Source organism: Oncorhynchus mykiss, chromosome 8 (genome assembly GCF_013265735.2).
Source record: "Oncorhynchus mykiss isolate Arlee chromosome 8, USDA_OmykA_1.1, whole genome shotgun sequence".
Classification (NCBI taxonomy): Eukaryota; Metazoa; Chordata; class Actinopteri; order Salmoniformes; family Salmonidae; genus Oncorhynchus; species Oncorhynchus mykiss.
The window spans coordinates 20,440,296-20,467,780 of NC_048572.1; the positions used below are offsets into that span (position 1 = coordinate 20,440,296).

Here is a 27,485-nt window from a genome sequence, read left to right on the forward strand (position 1 = left end):
TTTATTTTATTTTTTATTATAGCATCTGAAAAATATTTACCACAATGCCGTATATAAAGCATTATGTTTATTAGCTGGAGTGGACATTGTAATGCATCTTTAATGGGTGGCAACTATAATGTAAAACTATTTACTGCCCAAAAATACATATCTTTTTTTGGTTTCTAATAACTCAGTTGTTAACTATGCATATTCTAACAGTAAAAAACACACAAAGTAGAGGTTGCACTGTAGTGCTCTAATAAACGACAAATGTAAGATACAAATTTGACTTACATCACCAAGTGGAATGTTTATTATTTTGTTGTGCAAATATAAACATTCCTGCAACTACATTTTAACATTCTGAGAAAAAATGCATTCATTGGAATAGCTCCGTATGCAAAGTATGTACAAGTCCCTCTTGCTCAAATAAAAACGGCCTTTTTCAGTCATGCCACTTCACCAGTTCACTTCATATGCTAATATGAACCGGACATAAGTGCAGTTTCATTCTCTGTACATGTAATAAATTATGGGTAATCTTGAACGAATAACCCCTTAACTTATAAAGAAACAGCCTTTTCTTGTTTTATAGTGCTCTCCCTTTTCCACCCAAATATTTAAGTTTCCATCATAGGTGTCCTGACATTGCATAGCACAGTGCATGACGATTACAGTTGTCTAGTCAATGGGGTTGGTTTGAGGAGAAGGGGCCGTAGTAGAGCCAGTCTCTCTCTTGTTCTCTATCTTCTCTTGTAGTCAGTTAGCCAGAGACCACGGCCCTATTACGTCCCCTCCGCCTTCTCCTCACCCTCTATAGGGCAATTCGGTGGGCTTCCAGAGGACGTGCACTCTCCGCCTTCTCCTCCATCATCTGAGAAACACACAGAGCAACATTCATCATTTCAGTCAGGAACACATCTTTGAAAATGACTTAATGCCCATGTAGTTGAAAATGTTTGCATTCCATTCACAATCCAAACTGTAGCGTATACTTTCCCCTATTTTGTGTTTGTTTGTAAGACATGGAAGATACAGGATCTTGCATTCACAAGATGAAGGGAATATGAGATTGTCAACCTCAGCACCTGACACCTTGAATATCAACAGAGACTAAACTTAACACAGATCCTCACAACTCAACCGCTTTGTTCATATTCAACATTTTAATACGGTTTTGAACACTGTCAAAGTGAATTACTCTACAGAGAGCCTTCACCATCATTGAGATGACCGTCTTCAGGGAAAATGAGCCAACACAGACTGCTTCTTAACAGACAATTCCTTTCTGTATTTTATAGGGTTTTTATAGGGGATTTATACTGCAAATTGCACGCAACTGTGATATATCTGGTTCATGCCCTCTACAACATTAGGATCTACAGTATGTGCTGCTGGTTGGTTAAATCTGCTTAAATCAAGTCATGAAAAGGCCAATGTGAGTAACAGAAGGAGATGAATTTCACAAAAGCTATTGTTTGACCATTTGAGCCCTTGTGTGTGTTTGTGTTTCTGTGTGTGTTTGTGTTTCTGTGTGTGTTTGTGTTTCAATGTGTGTGTGTGCATGTGTGTTTGTGTGTGCGTCTGTCTGTCTGTCTGTCTGTCTGTCTGTCTGTCTGTCTGTCTGTCTGTCTGTCTGTCTGTCTGTCTGTCTGTCTGTCTGTCTGTCTGTGTGTGTGTGTGTTTGTGCATGAGTGCAACCATGTGTGTGCATAATCTTGTTATTGACTCATACATTAATGCTCAATGGACCAGTCGTTATAGTTGAAGGGTGTAACACTGCAGCCACAAAGTGAAAGGGAGCAACGCTGAGTAAAAGAGTTATACATAAACAGAGGCCTCCAACTAACAATGACTTCCCCTCCTACCTATGAAGCAATATGAGTAATGGCTTTAGTATATAACCAAGACAGCAGCTACTATTCCTGGAGTCCAAACTTCCTGGGCTTTCCCTCACTGATAGATAGTTAGCCCTTTCCAAACTGCCTTTGCGCTATTACTAATAGAGGAAGATGGCTGTTTCTTTCATTTGTTTCCATTTAAAAAGTTAAAGCTGTGGTTAATTTTACATTCTGTTAACGTCCAGATGCCCTTCCCATTAAACCCTGGTAGATTAATGGAAAGCTGGCTGTCCAGACAAGACACTTGATAATGGTGATGGGTAATGGGCTGGCAGGGCCTCACAAAAGCACTCAACTATCTGAGTAAAGAGTTTCTTTAATGACAGTGCTTTATTAAGTGTTGCTCCACCACACTTTTTCTATAATGGCTAGATACAGATAAGTATTGTTATGGAAAATTGCATGTACTTCTATGATTAAAAAAACAGACACAGTACCATCTTTAATATTCACAAAATACTGCTTCTGAAATAAACTGATTCAAATTCTAATTGAAATGTTTAGATGAAAATACTTTGAATTGCAATTCAAAGTACAATTCATCTTAATCCATAACAGAGTGAAAGCATGCAATCATGTACTGTAGGCGTATGTCAATTATTGTAAATATCGCAGAAACTTTGCAATCAAGTACTGCATGTAATTGAGAGTAAATTTCACTACCCACCTACAACAGAGAGCTCTGCTAGTTTGTCTGACAGGTCAGCAGGCCCTGCCCCAGTGATATCGGGTACAGCGTTCCTCCGGCCAGTCCTCCCCGTGGCTGCAAAATCAGTGACAACAGGCTCCACATCAGTCATCGCTGGGCCCTGTTCTCATAGCATAGTCTGGAACACAACAACAAAGTGGAATTTATGTCTAAACATATTGTACCTGGTTGATAACACTGTGCTATGTTAAAGCAATAAGGCCCGAGGAGGTGTGGTATATGGCCAAAATAGCACGGCTAAGGGCTGTTCTTAGGCACGACGCAAACCCTCAACGTGCCTTATTGCTATTGTAGACTGGTTACCAAAGTAATTAGAGCAGTAAAAATAAATGCATTGTCATACGCATGGTATATGGTCTGATATACCACGGCTTTCAGCCAATCAGCATTCAGTGCTCGACCCACCCAGTTTATGAAACTCATTACACAAGCTTTCCGTCACACATTACAACACAACAGAATATCTCTGTGCACATTACAAAGGTAATGAATGTATTGTGCATGCTGCAACACATACATGTTGTAAGGACCGATGCCGGAGATAAGAAGCAGGTATGGGGAGTCAACATTTAATCAGGAACAAACAGGAAACAAGACAGGCACAGCGTCGGCACACGGGTAAACAAGGACATACGACAATCAATGCTGAAGCAGGGAACAGAGCAGGGAACCAGACATATATAGGGAAGGTAATGACAGAGGTGATAGAGTCCAGGTGAGTCCAATAAGCGCTGATGCACGTGATGGGGGAAAGGCAGGTGTGCGTAATGATGGTGGCAGGAGTGCACAATGCTAGGGAGTCTGGCGCCCTCGAGCGCCAGGGGGGGGAGGAGCGGGAGCAGGCGTGACACATGTACATATAAGCAGTAATGGGCCTATTATTTTAATGATAATTATCAGAAGAAATCAGTGCATAATTCTTTGACTGTGAAAGTTTCATGCTTCTAACTAAATCTATATGGAATGGTATGGTTTAGTTTATTATAATCCCCATTAGCTACAGCACATGCAGCAGCTAGTCTCCCTGGGGACCACATACACCATACAAATACATTAAAGTACAGAACAGTAGGAGACAAGAACAACACAAGATATTCAATTCAATTCAAAATAAAACATCTAATAAGACTTATCTGAACGACACCAAGAGACAACAAAACAAGATGTGTCTGTTACATGAACTCTTCAGCAATCTGAAGTACAGTTAACTCTAGTGAACTTGTCCTCTGCAGCAGAGGTAACTCGTGAGTCTTCCTTTCCTGTGGCGGTCCTTCATGAGAGCCAGTTTCATCACAGCGCTTGATGTTTTTTTTTTGCGACTGCACTTGAATAAACTTTCAAAGTTCTTGAAATTGTCCACATTGACTGCCCTTCATGTCTTAAAGTAATGATGGACTGTCGTTTCTCTTTGCTTATATGAGCTGTTCTTGCCAAAATATGGACTTGGTCTTTTACCAGATAGGGCTATCTTCTGCATACCAACCCTACCTTGTCACAACACAACCGATTGGCTCAAACGCATTAAGGAAATACATTTCACAAAATAATTTTTAACAAGGCACACCTGTTAATTGAAATGCATTCCAGACGACTACCTCATGAAACTGTTTGAGAGAATACCAAGAGTGTGCAAAGCTGCCATCAAGGCAAAGGGAAAGGGAAAAGGGTGGCTACTTTGAAGAATCTCAAATATACAATTATTTTGAATTGTTTAACATTTTTTTATTTACTACACGATTCCATATGTGTTATTTCATAGTTTTGACGTCTTCACTATTATTCTACAATGTGGAAAATAGTAAAAAAAAAAAAAAAAAACATGGGATGATTAGGTGTCCAAACTTTTGACTGGTACTGTATGTCTGTTTGAAGTGTATGCAAATAGATTATGAAAGTGGTTAGGCATTTTCAACACAAACGTTTCTTAAAAAGACTAGAAGATGTAGTGAATTTCTCCTCAACCCTGGTACAGTACGGTATGGTACACACTGAACCATAATATGAGCACTATAACAGACAATAGTGCTTTCAAAAAGAGCACTGCTTGCCTCAATACCCTGCTCTAAGGACATTTGGTCCCTTAGCTCTAGTCTAAATATCCAGGACCTTCATTACCTTGGCCTAATGACTATTGATTGGTACTACTTTATTACTACAGGGGCATTGGTACACATGTGATCAATATTTAACCATGTGTTATGCAACCTTTCCTGCAGCTCTATTTCCCCTTAAAATATAGAACTTTGCGTTTTACATTATGGGACCCCATGTAGTAATGGACCGACAACCAGTAAGTCTCAAAATAATATGCTATGCAGTATACAATTTGACCAGCAGGGGGCTCATTTCACAGCAGTACAGTACTGAATGACTAAATTATAAATCTACTCTCCATGTTAAACATTCCCTCTTGTTGCTAAATGAATGCAAAATAAAACATATTCCGACTTTTAATTACAGTTTCTCCTGGCCTATTCACTTCTTTCAATGGATTACAGTCTCTCCTGGCCTATTCACTATCTTTCATTGGATTCCAGTCTCTCCTGGCCCATTCACTGTGTTTCATTGGATTACAGAATCTCCTGGCCTATTCACTATCTTTCATTGGATTACAGTCTCTCCTGGCCTATTCACTATCTTTCATTGGATTACAGTCTCTCCTGGCCCATTCACTGTGTTTCATTGGATTACAGAATCTCCTGGCATATTCACTATCTTTCATTGGATTACAGTCTCTCCTGGCCTATTCACTATCTTTCATTGGATTACAGTCTCTCCTGGCCTATTCACTATCTTTCATTGGATTACAGTCTCTCCTGGCCTATTCACCATCTTTCATTGGATTACAGTCTCTCCTGGCCTATTCACTATCTTTCATTGGATTACAGTCTCTCCTGGCCCATTCACTGTGTTTCATTGGATTACAGTCTCTCCTGGCCTATTCACTATCTTTCATTGGATTACAGTCTCTCCTGGCCTATTCACTATCTTTCATTGGATTACAGTCTCTCCTGGCCTATTCACTATCTTTCAATGGATTACAGTCTCTCCTGGCCTATTCACTATCTTTCATTGGATTACAAATAGGTTTTAATACCAGAAATAAATATTGCCAGTCGCTTGACATGGGTACGAGTCCCGGTCGGGTCTACCCCTTGAATTCGCTACAATACTATACACATTTAGACACCCTATACATTTACAAAGAAAACATATCCTACCTCCAAGAACACAACACACACACATGCACACACATACATTTGCGCGCACACACTCACATCCTTACACTCACTCACACACACAAAGAAACACACACACATACAAAGAAAACATATCCTACCTCCAAGAACACAACACACACACATGCATGCACACACATACATTTGCGTGCACACACTCACATCCTTACACTCAGTCACACACACACACACACACACACACACACACACACACACACACACACACACACACACACACACACACACACACACACACACACACACACACACACACACACACACACACACACACACACACACTAGTCATCATTCAACAGAAGGTGCATTACCTCCAATGGGAGTATCAGTCCCGTAGATGATAAGCACTCGCTGGATGTCACAACATTTAGAATTGAATCAAACCCCCCTTAGTCAAGACAGGCAATTCTTGCATTAGATTTGTCGCTATTATTAACAGGGCTCCAGCATAACACCTGGGGCACCGGTGAAAGATGGAATAAGGGAGACGTTAGTCAGAATAGGGGCCAGAGCCAAGCAGGGCCATTTAGACCAAAAATGTAATTGTCTTGACTTAGTGTTATGTAAACATTCACTAGGTGAACAACACTTCTTAAATGGGCCCTCTAATCCTCATAGCTCCCTCTCCTTTATGTGTGGCCAGCTTTGGAAGACATGTTGTGCTGGTTAAGCAGTGTGGCCCTAAAGGCCCTGTGTGTGCTGAGATGCTCTGCGGAGTGTGTTTAAAGGCCCACTGCTAAGCACATGCATCCATAACTGTGTGTGACTACAGATAGACTGCTGTATTTGGACTTGGGTCCATACAACAGAAGGCTCTGGGTAGCAGGGGAACCCACAGTGCCCTCGCAGAGTGGAAGCAGCAGGATCTGGTGTTGGCATTCTTCTCCTTGCAGTCTTCCACTCATCTATGTCCACTGGAATAAAAGGAGCTGTGTGCATCGCCAGCAGGCCCCTGTGCCAAGCAGCCAATGAGAGAGAGAGTCCAGTGCCAGAAGGCAAGAGGGAGGCATCAGCTTGTGTGTGTTTGACTGAGAACATCGCCCGCCCATTGCTGTTAGAAACACAAGCTTATCTCCGTATGGTTGAGCTTGCTGGAGGGCGTTGTAAAGCATCATGTGCATATGTGGGTTGAAAGGTGTAGGTGTGTAAAGGCTTATGTTATCACAATCAGAAAGGATCACAGTTTAGACCACTAAAGACTAACATATCCTAGTTAATCAGCAAACATATTCCCCTCGAAAGTATGCAAAGAAGTAAGTCAAATATCTTGAAAATCAAAACCTCAACACAGACATGACCTAATAACAATCCCTCTAAAAAAAAAGACTGCTAATCCAGTCTTGATCTGTACTAATCCTAAATAACATTGGAGCAGCACATCATTTTACCTCCTTCTAATACTGAACAACGTTCCACCTAGGACCCCAAGAAGTTGTTAATGGAGAGAAATGTTCATGACTATTTCTAGGAATGTTCAATGAATATCTTCTATGATTAGTGGGGGGTGTGATTGAAGGGACAAATATTGGACAAATAAACTGACTGAGCCCAGCCCAGATGACTGACATCTCTCCATCGAAGGTGGCCAGAACTACATTTTGATAAAGATGGACAATCTTGACAATAACCTTTAAAAAAATGTAGCAGTTAGGCTACAAACTGCAAACATTAATGTGGAATATCTCTAAAAAACATGCAATTATTTTAGTCAACAACAGAGAGAGAGCTGTCTTCCATTTCAGGGACATCAAGGCTTTTATACAGTACCAGTCAAAGGTTTGGACACACCTACTCATTCAAGAGTTTTTGTTTATTTTGACTATTTTCTACATTGTAGAATAATAGTGAAGACATCAAAACTATGAAATAGCACATATGGAATCATGTAGTAACCAAAAAAGTGTTAAACAAATCAAAATATATTTTAGATTTTAGATTCTTCAAAGTAGCCACCCTCTGCCCTGATGACAGCTCTGCACACTCTTGGCATTCTCTCGACCAGCTTAATGAGGAATGCTTTTCCAACAGCCTTGAAGGAGTTCCCACATATGTTGAGCACTTGTTGACTGCTTTTCCTTCACTCTGCGGTCCAACTCATCCCAAACCATCTCAATTGGGTTGAGGTCAGGTGATTGTGAAGTCAGGTCACCGTGAGGCCAGGTCATCTGATGCAGCACTCCACCACTCTCCTTCTTGGTCAAATAGCCCTTACACAGCCTGGAGGTGTGTTTGGGCCATTGTCCTGTTGAAAAACAAATGATAGTATGCACTAAGAGCAAACCAGATGGTATGGCGTAACGCTGCAGAATGTTGTGGTAGAATGTGCTGGTTAAGTGTGCCTTGAATTCTGAATAAATCACAGACAGTGTCACCAGCAAAGCACCCCCAAACCCCCACACCATCACTCCTCCTCCTCCATACTTCACGGTGGGAACCACACATGCAGAGATAATCCGTTCACATACTCTTTGAACCAAAATCTCTTGGAACCGTTCACATACTCTTGGAACCAAAAATCTCAAATCTGACCTCATCAGACCAAAGGACAGATTTCCACCGGTCTAATGTCCATTTCTGATGTTTCTTGGCCCAAGCAAGTCTCTTCTTCTTATTGGTGTCCTTTAGTATCCTTGTGCTCTTAGACCTTAGTGCTGCTTTTGATACCATCGATTACCACATTCTTTTGGAGAGATTGGAAACCCAAATTGGTCTACACGGACAAGTTCTGGCCTGGTTTAGATCTTATCTGTCAGAAAGATATCAGTTTGTCTCTGTGAATGGCTTGTCCTCTGACAAATCAACTGTACATTTCGGTGTTCCTCAAGGTTCCGTTTTAGGACCACTATTCTTTTCACTATATATTTTACCTCTTGGGGATGTCATTCGAAAACTTAATGTTAACTTTCACTGCTATGCGGATGACACACACTACTGTACATTTCAATGAAACATGGTGAAGCCCCAAAATTGCCCTCGCTAGAAGCCTGTGTTTCAGACATGAGGAAGTGGATGGCTGCAAACTTTCTACTTTTAAACTCGGACAAAACAGAGATGCTTGTTCTAGGTCCCAAGAAATAAAGAGATCTTCTGTTGAATCGGACAATTAATCTTAATGGTTGTACAGTCGTCTCAAATAAAACTGTGAAGGACCTCGGCGTTACTCTGGACCCTGATCTCTCTTTTGACGAACATATCAAGACTGTTTCAAGGACAGCTTTTTTTCATTTACGTAACATTGCAAAAAAAAAAAAAAACATTTTCTGTCCAAAAATGATGCAGAAAAATTCATCCATGCTTTTGTTACTTCTAGGTCAGACTACTGCAATGCTCTACTTTCCGGCTACCCGGACAAAGCACTAAATAAACTTCAGTTAGTGCTAAATACGGCTGCTAGAATCATGATTAGAACCAAAAAATGTGATCATATTACTTCAGTGCAAGCCTCCCTACACTGGCTTCCTGTCAAGGCAAGGGCTGATTTCAAGGTTCTACTGCTAACCTACAAAGCATTACATGGGCTTGCTCCTACCTATCTCTCTGATTTGGTCCTGCCGTACATACCTACACGTACGCTACGGTCACAAGACGCAGGCCTCCTAATTGTCCCTAGAATTTCTAAGCAAACAGCTGGAGGCAAGGCTTTCTCCTATAGAGCTCCATTTTTATGGAATGGTCTGCATACCCATGTAAGAAACGCAAACCCGGTCTCAACCTTTAAGTCTTTACTGAAGACTCATCTCTTCAGTGGGTCATATGATTGAGTGTAGTCTGGCCCAGGAATGTGAAGGTGAACGGAAAGGCTCTGGAGCAACGAACCGCCCTTGCTGTCTCTGCCTGGCTGGTTCCCCTCTTTCCACCGGGATTCTCTGCCCCTAACCCTATTACAGGGGCTGAGTCACTGGCTTATTGGTGCTCTTTCATGCCGTCCCTAGGAGGGGTGCGTCACTTGAGTGGGTTGAGTCACTGATGTGATCTTCATGTCTGGGTTGGCGCCCCCCTTGGGTTGTGTCGTGGCGGAGATATTTGTGGCCTTGTCTCAAGATGTTAAGTTGGTGGTTGAAGATATCCCTCTAGTGGTGTGGGGGCTGTGCTTTGGCAAAGTGGGTGGGGTTATATCCTTCCTGTTTGGCCCTGTCCGGGGGTATTATCGGATGGGGCCACAGTGTCTCCTGACCCCTCCTGTCTCAGCCTCCAGTATTTATGCAGGGGAGTTTATGTGTCGAGGGGCTAGGGTCAGTTTGTTATACTTCTCCTGTCTTTGTTGTACTTCTCCTGTCTTATCCGGTGTCCTGTGTGAATTTAAGTATGCTCTCTCTAATTCTCTCTCTCTCTCTTTCTTTCTCTCTCTCGGAGGACCTGAGCCCTAGGACCATGCCCCAGGACTACCTGGCATGATGACTCCTTGCTGTCCCCAGTCCACCTGGCCGTGCTGCTGCTCCAGTTCCAACTTTTCTGCCTGCGGCTATGGAATCCTGACCTGTTCACTGGACGTGTTACCTGTCCCAGACCTATTATTTGACCATGCTGGTCATTTATGAAAATTTGAACATCTTGGGTTAGCCCAAGATAACATCTTGGGCTAACCCATCTAACCCTACTTCAACTCTGAGAAACATTTATTTGAGCTGCAATCTGAGGTGCAGTTAACTCTAATGATCTCATCCTCTGCAGCAGAGGTAACTCTGGGTATACCTTTCCTACCTTGTCACAACACAACTGATTGGCTCAAACGCATTAAGAAGGAAATAAGTTCCACAAATTAACTTTTAACAAGGCACACCTGTTAATTGAAATGCATTCCAGGTCCACCTCATGAAGCTGGTTGAGAGAATACCAAGAGTGTGCCAAGCTGTCATCAAGACAAAGGGTGGCTACTTTGAAGAATCTAAAATATATTTGGATTTGTTTAACACTTTTTTGGTTACTACATGATTCCATGTGTTATGTCATAGTTTTGATGTCTTCACTATTATTCTACATGGTAGAAAATAGTAAAAATAAATAAAAACCCTGGAATGAGTAGTTGTGTCCAAAATTTTGACTGGTAGTGTATATATTATGCCCCCCCCACACACACACTTATAAAACCAATGTTGTGCTCCTATGTCATGTAGTCTGCTCTCACAACCTTTGTCATCAAAGCTTTAACATTTTAGTGTCACTTGAACTAAAGGCTGAAACAGAATACAGTCTCCCTCTGTCCATCAGTGCTGGTGGGACCAATGTGGAGTGATGACCTAGAGCAGCTTGGCCGAGTGTGATAAGAGTAACGGCCATGGAAGCTCCTCCTCCTGTGTCAGCACAGCAAACAACACGCAAAGCCGCCCCAGCCAATTTACTCAGTGACAATGGCTTGAAAGAGAACCATGCCATGTGAAATCGCTGATTACTCTGGGCTAGGCTGACCTTGAAGCTCAAACATCCACCACCACTCATCACCAGCATTGCACACCCTGCCAGCCACAAGGTTCATTTATCCTCCTCATAGCCTCCTATTCTATGGAGAATTTAACAAGCTTTCAATAGCCCCAATGCCTATTAATCCGCACACTCTTTGAAAAAAGGGTTACAAAAGGGTTCTTCGGCTGTCCCCATAGTAGAAACCTTTTAAGTTCCAGGTAGAACTTACAGTATTTGGGTTCCATGTAGAACCCTCTGTGGAAAGGGGTCTACCTGGAACCAAAAGAGTTCTACCTGGAACCAAAAAAGGGTTCTTCAAAGGGTTCTTCTTTGGGGACAGCTGAATTAACCATTTAAATACTAGATAGCACCTTTTTAGAAGCTCTCCATTGTGGTAAGAGGATTGATAAGTGAGGGAAAGTGGAGCTTTTACAACAGCTCAGATGAGACACGGGGTGCAGTGTCAACATGTGCATGTACTCATAAAGAAACGTAGTGCTATTTCAACCAACTATTTATAGAACCTTCTGTAGTATTTTCTCTCTAGGTGACAAATACAATTTGTTAGCGCATAGTCCACCATAAATTACATTCAACCAGCTGTCATGAAGGCCATTGTTGTGATACGTTTTTAATCGACAGTATACGTATGTCCGATTCCCAGGAGGCTTAAAGTGACAGAGATAAGTGGACGAGCTGCATGGAGAGAGGAAGAGGCTTGAGACGCCTCCACCACGGCCCAATCAGGACCCTGTCCCTGGGTCCCCCTCTTCCTTTCACTCCACTGAGAGAAGAGAGAGCTCCCAATGTCCGATAATGAGCCGTGTTCAGAGGGAAACTTCAAGGAATGAAGTCACATGGCAGCATTGTTGACTGTTCATTATTCAGGAAGGCCTGGTGGGCCAGGGCCTCTCATAACTGTAGCCACACACAAACACAAGAGTCCTGCTCACAGAGCATAGGGAACTGCCTGCCTCTCCACTACCACTGTTACTCCCACTGTTACCCTGTCATATAGCAGTGCAAAGCATAACATTATGTCATTGATCAGGCACCATTATCGAATTATCCACTGAGGTATTCTTGAAAACAATGATTTTCCAGATCCCAGATACTCTACTACAAAAAAGAGAAATGGCCTTCCAAGAGACAGTGCCTTATTTATATCTGAGAGATGGCCATCCAATAGTATTTTATCTTGCCCCTATGGGATCTTTATCCAACCCAGTGATAGCTGTTGACGCCGCTGTGAGTGACAGGGTGGAAGGCTAGCACGTTCTCGGTGTGTCCCTCTCAGCGGGCTCAAAGACTTTTCCCAGCACCCCTCTGTTCAAAAGGGCAGCATGTGACAGAGTGAGCGGTCAGATAAAATGGCCACCACAGAGAGACCCCACCAAGGCACTGAGGACGCCTGCCAAACATAACCGAAAAATACTGTGATAACCTCTGACAATGGCACTGCAGAACATAAATACAACACAAACAAACACGCTAATAAACAGCCATTTATGGAGAAAATCTCTTTGAATGTTGCAGGAGCGTAATGCTTGTTCATGTAACTGATAAGAAAACACATTATATTGCAAAAACATGCAATTAAATTAATCACAACAGTACAATATTTGCAGAGACAATGTTATTTCAGCGTTACATGTGTTACTATAAAGGCTTCTGACAGAAGATGCCCATCTGATCATGTTACACTGCTCATTGGACCTCTTCTATTCAGAAAGAAATCCCAGTGGGGGAGGCCACAATATTTCATTTTTTTTCTCCACCTCATTTTCCTGCTATTTGTCCTTTTGCTTTGGAAAGACGTCATTTGAAACAAAGCCTACGAAGTGACCTCTATATTTTGAAACATAGGGAGGCTAATTAAGTACATAGCAGCCAGAAAGAGAAGAGAGCTCTCCTCTTCAATACAGGGCTATATTTGGACAGGCGACCTCCTGCTGAATGGGCTTTAGAGGATACACCTCCCAGGGTTGTTCAAATGTCAGAGCACCAAACTAACAAGTGACTTCAGTGCACTCAAAAGTCACTGAGTAAGGCTCCAGCGTACTTCCAATGGAGAGATTCCTAAGCCTGATTGATAGAGCCCTAGAACCATAGGGCTCTAGGGTGCCATTTGGAGAGTTCTAGGGTGCCATTTGGAGGGCTCTAGGGTGCTATTTAGAGGACTCTAGGGTGCCATTTGGAGAGCTCTAGGGTGCCATTTGGAGAGCTCTAGGGTGCCATTTGGAGGGCTCTATGGTGCCTTTTGGAGGGCTCTAGGGTGCCATTTGGAGGGCTATAGGGTGCCATTTGGAGGACTCTAGGGTGCCATTTGGAGGGCTCTAGGGTGCCATTTCGAGGGCTCTAGGGTGCTATTTAGAGGACTCTAGGGTGCCATTTGGAGAGCTCTAGGGTGCCATTTGGAGGGCTCTATGGTGCCTTTTGGAGGGCTCTAGGGTGCCATTTGGAGGGCTATAGGGTGCCATTTGGAGGACTCTAGGGTGCCATTTGGAGGGCTCTAGGGTGCCATGTGGAGGGCTCTAGGGTGCCATTTGGAGGACTCTATGGTGCCATTTGGAGAGCTCTAGGGTGCCATTTGGAGAGCTCTAGGGTACCATTTGGAGGGCTCTAGGGTGCCATTTAGAGGGCTCTAGGGTGCCATTTGGAGGGCTCTAGGGTGCCATTTGGAGGGCTCTATGGTGCCATTTGGAGGGCTCTAGGGTGCCTTTTGGAGAGATCTAGGGTGCCATTTGGAGTAGAGATCGACCGATTAATCGGCATGGCCGAGTAATTAGGGATGATTTCAAGTTTTCATAACAATAGGTAACCGGTCTTTTTGGACGCCGATTATGGTCAATTACATTGCAATCCACAAGAAAACTGCGCGGCAGGCTGACCACCTGTTACGCGAGTACAGCGTCAAAAGGACCTTGCGGCTGCAATGAGTCAAGGTAAGTTGCTAGCTAGCATTAAACTTATGAACAATATTAACTAGGGAAATTGTGTCACTTCTCTTGCGTTCAGTACAAGCTGAGTCAGGGTATATGCAACAGTTTGGTCCTGCCTGGCTCGTTTCGAACTGTGTTTCTTCCTAACAAAGACCGTAATGTGCAATGTAACAGCAATATTTAGACTTAGGGTTGCCACCCGACAAAAAGGAATGGTTCCGTATTTCACTGAAAGAATAAACATTTTGTTTTCGAAATGATCGTTTCCAGATTTGACCATATTAATGACCAAAGGCTCATATTTCTGTGTGTTTATCATAATTAAGTCTATGATCTGATATTTGATAGAACAGTCTGACTGAGCGGTGGGTAGGCAGCAGCAGGCTTGTAAGCATTCATTCAAACAGAACTTTACTGCATTTGCGAGCAGCTCTTAGCAATGCTTGATGCACAGCGCTGTTTATGACTTCAAGGCTATCAACTCCCGAGATTAGGCTGGCAATACTAAAGTGCTTATAAGAACATCAAATAGTCAAAGGTATATGAAATACAAATGGTATAGAGAGAAATAGTTGACGCGTCATAATTCCTAGAATAACTACAACCTAAAACTTCTTAACTGGGAATATTGAAGAACTGGGAATATTGAACCACCAGCTTTCATATGTTCTCATGTTCTGAGCAAGGAACTTAAACGTTAGCTTTTTTACATGGCACATATTGCACTTTTACTTTCTTCTCCAACACTGTGTTTTTGCATTATTTAAACCAAACTCAAACTTTCATTATTTATTTGAGACTAAATAGATTTTATTTAGGTATTACATTAAGTTAAAATAAAAGGGTTCATTGTTCGTTCAGTATTGTTGTATTTTCATTATTACAAATATATATAAAAATCGTCCGATTAATCGGTATCGGCTTTTTTGGTCCTCCAATAATCGGTATCGGTATCGGCATTAGAAAATCATAATCGGTCGATTTCTAATTTGGAGAACTCCAGGGTGCCATTTGGGATGCACATATGATCATGGTGCACAAGAAGACTGCATGGGCTGTGCTGTTGAAGTGATGTTTCAATGGCAGGAGATGCCAAAGTGAATCTGTGGGATCCAGCAGTGTTTTGGGAGACACTGTCCCTCTTCCCCAAATCCCATCTCTGGATTGCTACCATGGATTTCACAGAGCAGATCAGGAATAGAAGTCATGCACCATCTAAGTGAACCACAACATCTTTTCAGTAATGATATGAAACCTTCAGTCATAACATGCCTACCACACATGTATATTGTGTTGACTCACACCATGATTCATAGTAGATAATGTAAGCTATTAAAACCGATTGCCATGTTGAAGGCTATCACCTATTCAGACAATGTAGATGACTAAATCGAAGGTGGCATCTTGCTTTCCTTCAGTTTTGAAGATGTGACTCACTAACGCAGACCAAGCCAGACGTACAGTATATCTTAATCAGGACTGATTATAATCACCAGTAATTCAGACAGCTAGCAAATACAATCAGCTATAATGATATAACTCATCATTCATAACCACTAAAATACTGTAATCAGAACATCACATAAAACATCCATAGAAGGGAAAATGCAACGTAATAATGCAATAAACAGATAGGGTTGTTTCCCATGCAGACCAAAACATTGTCATATTCACCTTCATATTCAGTTCTCTTCCTGATAGCACACATAAAATGGTTACCCACACTGAAAGCACTGGTCAAAGCAAATCCCTCCAGGCTTTACTAAAAATCCTTTGAACTGGATAGTCAATTGGATATCTTCTTATGTGCTTTGAAGTGAAGAAAGCCAGTATTTGCTTTTGAAATAAGACTCCACAACCAAAAGAGCTTTTGAAAACAGCTGCACGTGGCTAAATTTGCAATTTATAGAAAATATACAACACATTGATATCTTATTGACGTTGAGCATTTGCAGAAACAAAATGCATTTTGTCGTTCTATCTATAAAATCTTCTGGATGCCTAAAATAGTCCCACAAAATGTATAAATACCCTAACCAAAAATCAGCAATTAACATTCCTCTCACACCAAACAGTATGTTCCCAGCAAACCGGGAACATTCCCAGGACATAAGCTAACATTCCCATTAATATTTAGTTATGGTGTTATCTGACATTAGGATGATGACATCTCAAAAACATTCATTCAAATCATGTTTTTTTCCCAGGAAATGTTTTAAATTAAATATCCTTGGAACGTTCTCCTAACATCCACTAAAATGTTGTGCACGACATCTGTAACAACCACCACAGAACATTCCCCTAAGGTTGTTTAGGTTTCAACGTAGCCAATATATCATTGCTAAGGGCTGATCTTATGCACGTCCTACACATGGAGTGTAGGACACAGCCCTTAACCATGGTATATTGGCCATATATCACAAACCCCTTATTGCTATTATAAACTGGTTATCAACGTAATTAGAGCTGAAAAAATACATGTTTTGTCATACCCATGGTATACGGTCTGATATACCACGGCTTTCAGCCAATCAGCATTCAGGGCTCGAACCACCCAGTTTATAATTACAATTAATGCATATCTTAGATGCTGGTTGAAGCTGTGACCCATCGTGTTGCCAAGGGTAGCTTAAAAGTTATGTACCTCTCCCTCAGGAAGCAGCCTGTGACTTTGAGAAGGCCGTCTCCCTCCACGCCTTGTTGAAAAATCACCTTGGGAAGATTTATGAGGAGTTTAATGTTTGGGAGAGCAAGACTCAGAGAGAGAAAATGCACCTGAAAGCCAATTCATTACACACACCTGCCAGAAGAGGCATGCACCCACCCCATCACTGTAACTCCTCTCTCTGGCAGGTCTATGATGGCCTCACCATTAAGTGCTCTGACTGACAGTGACCCTATGAATGGAAAACAGCTCTTTTTGCTCATGCAAGAGTGAATACAATTGAATAATTAATGATATAAGCATATTTGAAGGAAATGTTCATATATTGTACTGTGTATATTTACACACATGCACAGGCATTCACTACAAAGAGTCATAGTGATTCACCTACACTTCATGACCAAAAGTATGTGGACACCCCTTCAAATTAGTGAATTTGCCTGTTTCAGCCACACCTGTTGCTGACAGGTGTATATAATTGAGCATACAGCCATACAATCTCCATAGACAAACATTGACAGTAGAATGGACTTACTGAAGAGCTTAGTGACTTTCAAAATAGGCCACAAAAGCTCACAGAACGGGGCCGCTGGGTGCTGAAGCGCGCAGCGTGTAAAAATCGTCTGTCCTGTTGCACCACTGAGTTCCAAACTGCCTCTGGAAGCAACGTCAGCACAATAACTGTTCATCGGGGCATCATGAAATGGGTTTTCATGGCCGAGCAGCGGCACACAAGCCTAAGATCACCATGCACAATGCCAAATGTCGTCTGGAGTGGTCGAAAGCTCGCCGCCATTGGACTTTGGAGCAGTCGAAACGAGTTCTCTGGAGTGATGTATCTCGCTTCACCATCTGACAGATGAATCTGAGTTTGACGGATGCCAGGAGAACGCTACCTGCCCCAATGCATAGTGCCAACTGTAAAGTTTGTTGGAGAAGGAAAAATGGTCTGGGGCTGTTTTTCATGGTTCGTGCTATACCTCTTAGTTCCAGTGAAGGGGAATCTTAATGCTACAGCATACAATAACATTCTAGATGATTCTGTGCTTCCAACTTTGTGGCAACAGGAAGGCCCTTTCCTGTTTCAGCATGACAATGTCCTGTGCACAAAGCGAGGTCCATACAGAAATGATTTGTCGAGATCGGAGTGGAAGACATTGACTGGCCTGCACAGAGCCATGACCTCTACCATCAAACACCTCTTTGGGATGAATTGGAATGTCGACTGTGAGCCAGGCCTAATCATCCAACATAAGTCCCAGACCTCACTAATGCTCTTGTGGCTGAATGGTCCCTGCAGCACTGTTTCAACATCTAGTGGAAAACTTTCCCAGGAGAGTGGAGGCTGTTATAGCAGCAAAGGGGGGACCAACTCCATATTAATGCCCATGATTTTGGAATTAGATGTTCGACGAGCAGATGTCCTCATACTTTTGGCCATGTAGTGTATCTATTTGGCCTCATGTGAAATAGTACATTTGTAGTAGGCCTACAGACCCTCATTCATAATCAGTCAATCAATACTTCTCTTTCCAATTTCCACAGAAATTATGTTTAAAACAATCCAGATTAACAAGGTGTATTACACATGGAAGGAGAAACAATCATCTATTTTAATTATCATGGGCTTTAATAAATCATTTGTTTCTTCACATCAGAGAGAATTTTTGCCAGAGGTTGATAACAAACACTTTGTGAATGCCACACTTTACAGTCTTTAAAGACACAGTGTCATACGTAGATGTAATAGGTGGCAGGGAAGTCAGGCGCAGGAGAGTCAAATGGAGTGTAAAATGGAGTCTTTTAATAAAGTCCACGGAGTATGCTCCATAACACTAAATGTACATAAACATGGGTACAAGGACCCGACGCACACCTATACAACAATCACACTACACTGACAATAAAACAATCTCTGACAAAGACATGAGGGGAAACAGAGGGTTAAATACACAACAGGTAATGAATGGGATTGAAAACAGGTGTATGGGAAGACAAGACAAAACCAATGGAAAATGAAAAAAGGATCAATGATGGCTAGAAGACCGGTGACGTCGAACGCCGAGCACCGCCCGAACAAGGAGAGGCAACGACTTCGGCAGCAGTCGTGACACACAGTCTTTATATCGGCCCATATGTGTCACAGATAGCAGGAAATGAGAGTGCCATTTCAGCAAATCACATAGGGCAGTCTAGAAAAAAACATCCTCCTTGTTGAAGAGTTTACCAGGCAGTTGTGCGGTCAGTTGTGGCCAAACGATGACAGCTAGGCGGTCTGTCTCATATTTGTTATTCCTCATACAGTGTCTTGTTCAACCGCAGATTTATTTTCAGAGTGTAACATAGGATATAAAGCAGAGCGACGAGTACAGCCTAGATTGCTAGTGGTTTATTTTTAGCCTCTGTGATAACTCAGTTCAAATCCAGTGATTTAAGATAACACGATCCGGGTTGTTTTATTGGCCCAAAACTCAGACTTTACACAAGGCTGGATAAAGATAAGGATTAGGCCACAGAGCTGTGTGTCTGTGGGGCTCTTCACCCGGCATTGTGTGTGCTAAGTGAATGATATGTATGGTAATAATCAGACTTACAACGTAGTTTATCTGTGTTTTAAAGACAATCAATGTCTGGTATGGATTACCAACTGTGGCCCTAGGAACAAGGAACGCAACCTGTGTTGTGGTCTTAAAATGACTTGTTTTGGGATGCACCACTGCACTGTGTAGACTAGAGTAGCATAATTGTGGGCACTACCAGTGAGAGCTAAGTGCACTCATCGGGTTCCTGCATGTGTATCATGCAATACTGGCACTGCAACATTATAGTACTCCACTGTTCTCGTCAGTGACAAACTGGCAGCTGGTGACCCAAAGGGACTTAGATACAGGCAGATGAACATGGACATACCCATAGGGTAGGAACTTCTGAGGAATACTGCGGTTCACAGTGGGTCGATGGGCCAATCGGCACATTTGGATCCTAATCCAGCGTGGCAACAACAGTGTAATGAAGCTCTAATCACTAAAGATCGAATTACTCCAAAACCCTAATCCAGGGGGATGACCTTAACACTCTACTACAGTACACAAAATAAACACAACAATATGGGATTTTATTGTTTTGCTGTTTAACCACCTAACCCATGGCTCCTTTCATTACCAAAATGCCAGAGGTTTAAGGGGCTAAAAAGGGCAAAATGCGACCCAATAGTATGAATAAAGCATTAGTTATACATCCAATACATAGTTTAGTCTTATTGTCAATTTGTCACAGAGAGAACATATGTGAGCAGCAGTCTCTGCAAGCTGTTCTGTCTCTGGCAGAGTGGTCCAGAATGCCAATGTGATAGATTTTGATACATACCCCCCCCACCCCCACAAGGACCTGTTAGTCTTCCACAGAGGGACTGATTTGTGATAATTTTATTGACTCAACAGTGAGAGGAGCGAGAGCATGCTTGGCTATGTGCTAAAACTGAGCCGGTTTCACAAGAGCCAATTACTGTGCTGCTGACTGAGCTGAGAGAGAGCCAGGCAGAAGAGAGGAATGATGGGAAAAAGGATCCCTCCTGGGGCATTGCCAGTGAAATACCAGCACAGAAACTGTCAAAGACAATCACAGGCGCCTTGATGACACATGATGAAAAAAAAGACTTCAAACAGAGTGAGCTACAACTGTTACAAAAAAATATTTCCTGAGTCGCAGCTCGCAGGTAGTTAAGGATGTCCAAATTGAAATTTCACCTATTGACAGTGTTTACCTGACTAATCCCTTCAGACACCATCTTTAAAAGACTTTGTTGGTCTCTGGGGCTTTCGGGTAGGGGTGTCTTCGATCAAACACTCTTGATGAAACTGATTTAGTTACACCTTACACTTTATTTGTTTGATACAACAGGCACAGTTTCTCTTCGCATTTGTTTTAACAGACGTGCCTGAGAAAAACAATTACTGTGTAGACACGACACAATGTGACAACAGGAAAATAAGTGATACCAAACTGCACTTTTCATTCCCATGTGTGTAATTACACATACTAGTAGGCAGACACCATTGGTAGTTCTCTGTCATCAACACAGCCAATTAAGAGGATAATACAAATGGGACGCACCTGGATCCTCCTAGGCTCATTAACTGAATGTTTTTTTAAAGTACAGTCACGATTGACCATATTGGAATTACCCACTGTGACATTTAGATCCTGAGTAACAGGCTGGCAGATGATGTATAACACTAGTTCACTTGAATAATGAATAGTAATAACTGCATATCTAACACCGGACAAGCTCCAGTTAGCATGAATATAAGCCTATAGGCAGAAGCCAGCTAGGGACAGACAAACCCCACCTCTAACGATAAAAAGGTAACAGCGTTCTTCACCTTCCTCTTTACATTTCCAGAGAATAATGATAACGACATAGTGTTGTGAGGTGAAGGGGCACCCGTCTGAGTCTATTTGAGTCAGTGCTGCCAAGAGGAAGCAGAGGGGTTGTAAATACTATGTCCCCTGCAACTTCATCCGTCACTCTGGATATGCGTTAACAACATTTCATTTCTACTTTTAGTATCCTCTTTAGAAAATACAGCAGTCAGTAGACAACAACAGCCTGGTCCAAGCTGAGTGGCACTGTTTGAATGTTAAAATGACACACTACAATATGGTGGAGAAGGTCAGACAGATTGTACGAGAGGGTCTGGAAATGACGTTACACAGGATTCTAAAGACTAGAGTAAGAAGGAGGGTGGGGGTGTATGCCTTATGATTAATGAGTCGTGGTGTGGTCATTACAACATACAGGAACTCAAGTCCTTCTGTTCACCTGACCTAGAATTCCTTACAATCAAATGCCGACAGCAATATCTACCAAGAGAATTCTCTTCGATTATAATCACAGCCGTGTATATCCCCCCAAGCAGACACCTCGACGGCACTGAAAGAACTTCATTGGACTCTATGTAAACTGGAAACCACATATCCTGAGGCGGCATTTATTGTAGCTGGGGATTTTAACAAGGCTAATCTGAAAACAAAAAAATCCCTAAATTTTATCAGCATATCGAATGCGCAAACCTGGGCTTGCAAAATTCTGAAAATCTAACCACGACTCCATTTTGTTACTCCCAGCCTATAGGCAGAAACTAAAACAGGAAGCGCCAGTGCTCAGGTCTGTTCAACGCTGGTCCGACCAATCTGATTCCACACTTCAAGATTGCTTCGATCACGTGGACTGGGACAACAACATTGATGTAATATGCTGATTCGGTGAGCGAGTTTATTAGCAAGTGTATCGGTGATGTTGTACCCATTGTGACTATTAAAACCTTCCCCAACCAGAATCCGTGGATTGATGGCAGCATTCGCGCAAAACTGAAAGCACAAACCACTGCTTTTAATCATGGCAAGGTGACCGGAAACATGAACGAATACAAACAGTGTAGCTATTTCCTCCGCAAGGCAATCAAACAAGCTAAGCGTCAGTATAGAGACAAAGTAGAGTCACAATTCAACGGCTCAGACACGAGACGTATGTGGCAGGGTCTACAGTCAATCACGGATTACAAAGAGAAAACCAGACCCGTCGCGGACACCGACGTCTTGCTCCCAGACAAACTAAACAACTTCTTTGCTCGCTTTGAGGACAATACAGTGCCACTGACACGGCCCGCTACCAAAACCTGCGGGCTCTCCTTCACCGCAGCCAACGTGAGTAAAATATTTCAACGTGTTAATCCTCGCATGGCTGCCAGCCCAGACGGCATCCCTAGCCCCGTCCTCAGAGCATGCGCAGACCAGCTGGCTGGTGTGTTTACGGACATATCCCGCACCTTAAAAGCGGTAGACCTGCCACTTTCAAGGTGCGGGACTCTAACCTGGAAGCTTACAAGAAATCCTGCTATGGCCTCCGACGAACCATCAAACAGGCAAAGCGACAATACACAGCTAAGATTGAATCATACTACACCAGGTACGATGCTCGTCTTATGTGGCAGGGCTTGCAAACTATTACAGACTACAAAGGAAGCACAACCCCGAGCTGCTCAGTGACACGAGCCTACCAGACGAGCTAAATCACTTCTATGCTCACTTCGAGGCAAGCAACACTGAGGCATGCATGAGAGCATCAGCTGTTCCGGACGACTGTGTGATCACGCTCGCCGTAGCCAACGTGAGTAAGACCTTTAAACAGGTCAGCATACACAAGGCTGCGGGGCCAGACGGATTACCAGGATGTATGCTCCAGGCATGTGCTGACCAACTGGCAGGTGTCTTCACTGACATTTTCAACATGTTCCTGATTGAGTCTGTAATACCAACACATTTCAAGCAGACCACCATAGTCCCTGTGCCCAAGAACACAAAGGCAACCTGCCTAAATGACTACAGACCCGTAGCACTCACGTCAGTAGCCATGAAGTGCTTTGAAAGGTTGGTAATGGCTCACATCAACACCATTATCCCAGAAACCCTAGACCCACTCCAATTTGCATACCTGCCAAACAGATCCACAGATGATGCACTCTATTGCACTCCACACTGCCCTTTCCCACCTGGACAAAGGGAACTCTTATGTGAGAATGCTATTCATTGACTACAGCTCAGTACCATAGTACCCTCAAAGCTCATCACTAAGCTAAGGATCCTGGGACTAAACACCTCCCTCTGCAACTGGATCCTGGACTTCCTGAAGGGCCGCCCCCAGGTGTTGGGGGTAGGTCGCAACACATCTGCCATGCTGATCCTCAACACGGGAGCTCCCAAGGGGTGCGTGCTCAGTCCCCTCCTGTACTCCCTGTTCACCCATGACTGCATGGCCAGGCACAACTCCAACACCATCATTAAGTTTGCAGACAACACAACGGTGGTAGGCCTGATCACCGACAACGACGAGACAGCCTATAGGGAGGTCAGAGACCTGGCCGGGTGGTGCCAGAATAACAACCTACGACAAAGCCTATTCCCCCTCAGGAAACTAAAAAGATTTGGCATGGGTCCTGAGATCCTCAAAATGTTCTACATCTGCAACATCGAGAGCACTGGTTGCATCACTGCCTTGTACGGCAATTGCTCAGCCTCTGACCGCAAGGCACTACAGAGGGTAGTGCGTACGGCCCAGTACATCACTGGGGCTAAGCTGCCTGCCATCCAGGACCTCTACACCAGGCGGTGTCAGAGGAAGGCCCTAAAAATTGTCAAAGACCCCAGCCACCCCAGTCATAGACTGTTCTCTCTAGTACCACATGGCAAGCGGTACCGGAGTGCCAAGTCTAGGACAAAAAGGCTTCTCAACATTTCTTACCCCCAAGCCATAAGACTCCTGAACAGGTAATCAAATGGCTACCCGGACTATTTGCATTGTGTGCCTCCCCCCTCCAACCCCTCTTTTACGCTGCTGCTACTCTCTGTTTATCATATATGCATAGTCACTTCAAAGCTGGGACCGAGAGACTGAAAAACAGCTTCTATCTCAAGGCCATCAGACTGTTAAACAGCCATCACTAACATTGAGTGGCTGCTGCCAACATACTGACTCAAATCTCGAGCCACTTTAATAATAAAAAATTGCTTTATAATAAATGTATCACTAGTCACTTTAAACAATGCCACTTTATATAATGTTTACATACTCTACATTACTCATCTCACATGTATACTGTACTCTATACCATCTACTGCATCTTGCCTATGCCGTTCGGCCATTCAGCCATCGCTCATCCATATATTTATATGTACATATTCTTATTCATTCCTTTACACTTGTGTGCATAAGGTAGTTGTTGTGAAATTATTAGATTACTTGTTAGAGATTACTGCAGTCGGAACTAGAAGCACAAGCATTTCGCTACACTCGCATTAATATCTGCTAACCATGTGTATGTGACCAATAACATTTGATTTGATTTGATGGTGGAGAAGGTCAGACAGATTGTATGAGAGGGTCTGGAAATTACGTTACACAGGATTCTAAAGACTAGAGTAGGCAGTCGACAGATTTAAGATTAAAATGTGTCTGCAATCTCTTCTTTCTCCATATCATAATCAACACATTTCCCCGGGCTGGCTTATTATTCTTCCAAGCATGTGGTCTCTCAGGGCAGGTGTTGACTGGTACAGTAGATGTGTTGATGGTGGGTGTGGAGGGAATAACATGGTGCTTACCCTCTAATCAGCAGGAGTTAGAGAGTCAGAGCACTGGCATGAAATGCATGCTGCAACCAATAATAAACCTAGTGCTTGGAGGTCACCATAACTACATCATCTTACTGCATGATGCATGATGGCCAAACACTATTTTAAACCATGGGGTTGAATTGTGTGATAAGAAAGCTGCTGGCTGACTCACATTCATCGTAAACAGCTCATTCAATAGACAAGACCCATGTTTATACGACCATGCTTTATTTAATCAGCAGGAGAATATCAACAAAAGTTATAAGGAAACATTGATTAATATGATCATGTTTGTTCCTTGTGATTGCACTGCAGTCAGGTCATTGAAATAAGCTATTTATTGCATTAAAGAAAATCAGCCAGGCAGACAGACAGGTAGACAGAGGGACAGACCATTGTTTGAGATAGGTATGCAGGGTTTTCAAGTATTCAATATCCATCAAAGGCAAACGTCATTGGGGAAGACAGGAGAGGAGGATGTGTCATTCAAATAAAACGCATTTATGATCAAATAATAGCATATGCCTTTTAATGATCCTGATAATCAATCAATCCCAAGTGGCATATGTATGACTGATATTCGTTGATATTCTTCTGCATCACATACATGTTTTTTTCCATAACAATGCATGAATACATGTGCAACGGATCCATCAATTGACAAAAAGGTTGCTCTCACACATCTCTGTGCATTGTAGCCTTTATGCATGACATTGCATACGGCATGGTCATGCGTTGAATTTACATGACCAACCTTTTCTGGTTGCATGTTTCAACAGCAAGCAATGACAATAATAACCAGCTGAATTAAAAACTTGTAGTAGCCTACAATCTGCTGTAGCCTATAACTTGCCCATAAATTAGGCTACAGCAGATTGTAGGCTACTTGTCGGCATTTGGCAACAACCTGACGACGAGAAACCTGCCAAAATAAGATATATTGTGACACCTACTTACCCAATGTGTAGAACAATGATTGTTACGAGAATGTTATTTATTTGCGCTCCAACGAAATAGATATTTCACCATCGACAACCCATGGAAAGGACTCGGTGCACACAGTCTGCCCTCATCGTGATTTCCTCTACTCTCTTTATTTAAGTGCGAGGATAACTATCTCCGCCGCGGTGACATCACACAGAACGATATTTTTTTTATCACCCAGAACTAGTATTCTACCAGCAGCACAAATGATGACGTCACGTTCTTTCGGAAATGAAGAAACCTTCCAAATAAAAGCAATGTTATGGCTAGTAGAGACTCTACTGAGTATTTCCCACACCACTTTATCTGAGACAGATAGTAAAGTTCTCTCTCTGTATCCCATGTCCAGTCTATTACAGTGTATTGCATTGGGCTATGGAGCTGGTGGAGAACGAAGTGCTGCTGGATATGTATGACACAGTCCCCTTCCCAAACTACACATATTTGGTTAGTAGAGGAACTACTGAGTATTTCCCACCCCAATTTAGCTGAGACAAGTAGAAAAGTATTTTCTCTACAACCCAAAAAGTATCCCATATACCGTGTATTGCATTGCAGTGAATGAAGTGGGGGAGTAAGGAGTCACCAGTACTCTGTATTGTCACGGATTCCTCCGGAACTGATGTTGACACTCTGTTCACCAGCTCCTGAGGTCTATATCACCAGCCTTCTAGGCATCACTGAACTGGATCATTACCACCAACCCTGGACTGTATTGTCTCATTAATCACACCTGGTTCCCATTCCCCCTGATTAGTATGTGTATATATGTGCCCTCTGTTCATGTTGATTGTTGTTCCATTTCTGTTGGTGTTGTGAGTACCTGTGCTCTGTTGTATTGGCTTGTGTGTACTAGTGTTATTACGTGTCTCGTCCCATGTATTTATTAGAGGTTTACATCTCACTCTTTGTTTGGGTTACAGCCCTGTGTTTTATATATATATATGTATGTATGTGTGTGTGTGGGGCAAGAAAGTATTTAGTCAGCCACCAATTGTGCAAGTTCTCCCACTTAAAGCTGAGAGAGGCCTGTCATTTTCATCATAGGTTCAACTATGACTGACAAAATGAGAGAAATCCAGAAAATCACATTGTAGGATTTTTAATTAATTTGCAAATTATGGTGGAAAATAAGTATTTGGTCAATAACAAAAGTTTATCTCAATACTTTCTATATACCCTTTGTTGGCAATGACAGAGGTCAAACGTTTTCTGTAAGTCTTCACAAGGTTTTCACACACTTGCTGGTATTTTGGCCCATTCCTCCATGCAGCTCTCCTCTAGAGCAGTGATGTTTTGGGGCTGTTGCTGGGCAAACTTATTTCTTTCATCACATTCCCAGTGGGTCAGTAGTTTGAATGTACCGGTCATACAATGAGAGAGACAGGCCTATTTCAGTCATTGCAAAGTCTAATGGATTAAGGTATCCTACCAAATGAATGCTTGAATTCATTTCTTGTGTAGTGGTTAATC

At 42.6% G+C, this 27,485-nt stretch overlaps 1 protein-coding gene across 1 annotated transcript; it reads right to left on the reverse strand.

Moving 5' to 3' along the window:
* LOC110529572 (cAMP-dependent protein kinase inhibitor beta) lies at positions 1-26,295 on the reverse strand. Its single transcript, XM_021611910.2, has 3 exons — positions 25,986-26,295; positions 2,551-2,710; positions 1-856 (listed from the first exon to the last, which is right to left on the reverse strand). Exons 2-3 carry the CDS (start codon positions 2,681-2,683, stop codon positions 768-770), a joined length of 222 nt encoding a protein of 73 aa, XP_021467585.1. The 5' UTR covers positions 2,684-2,710; positions 25,986-26,295; the 3' UTR covers positions 1-767.
* Between the last annotated feature and the right edge of the window lie 1,190 nt (positions 26,296-27,485).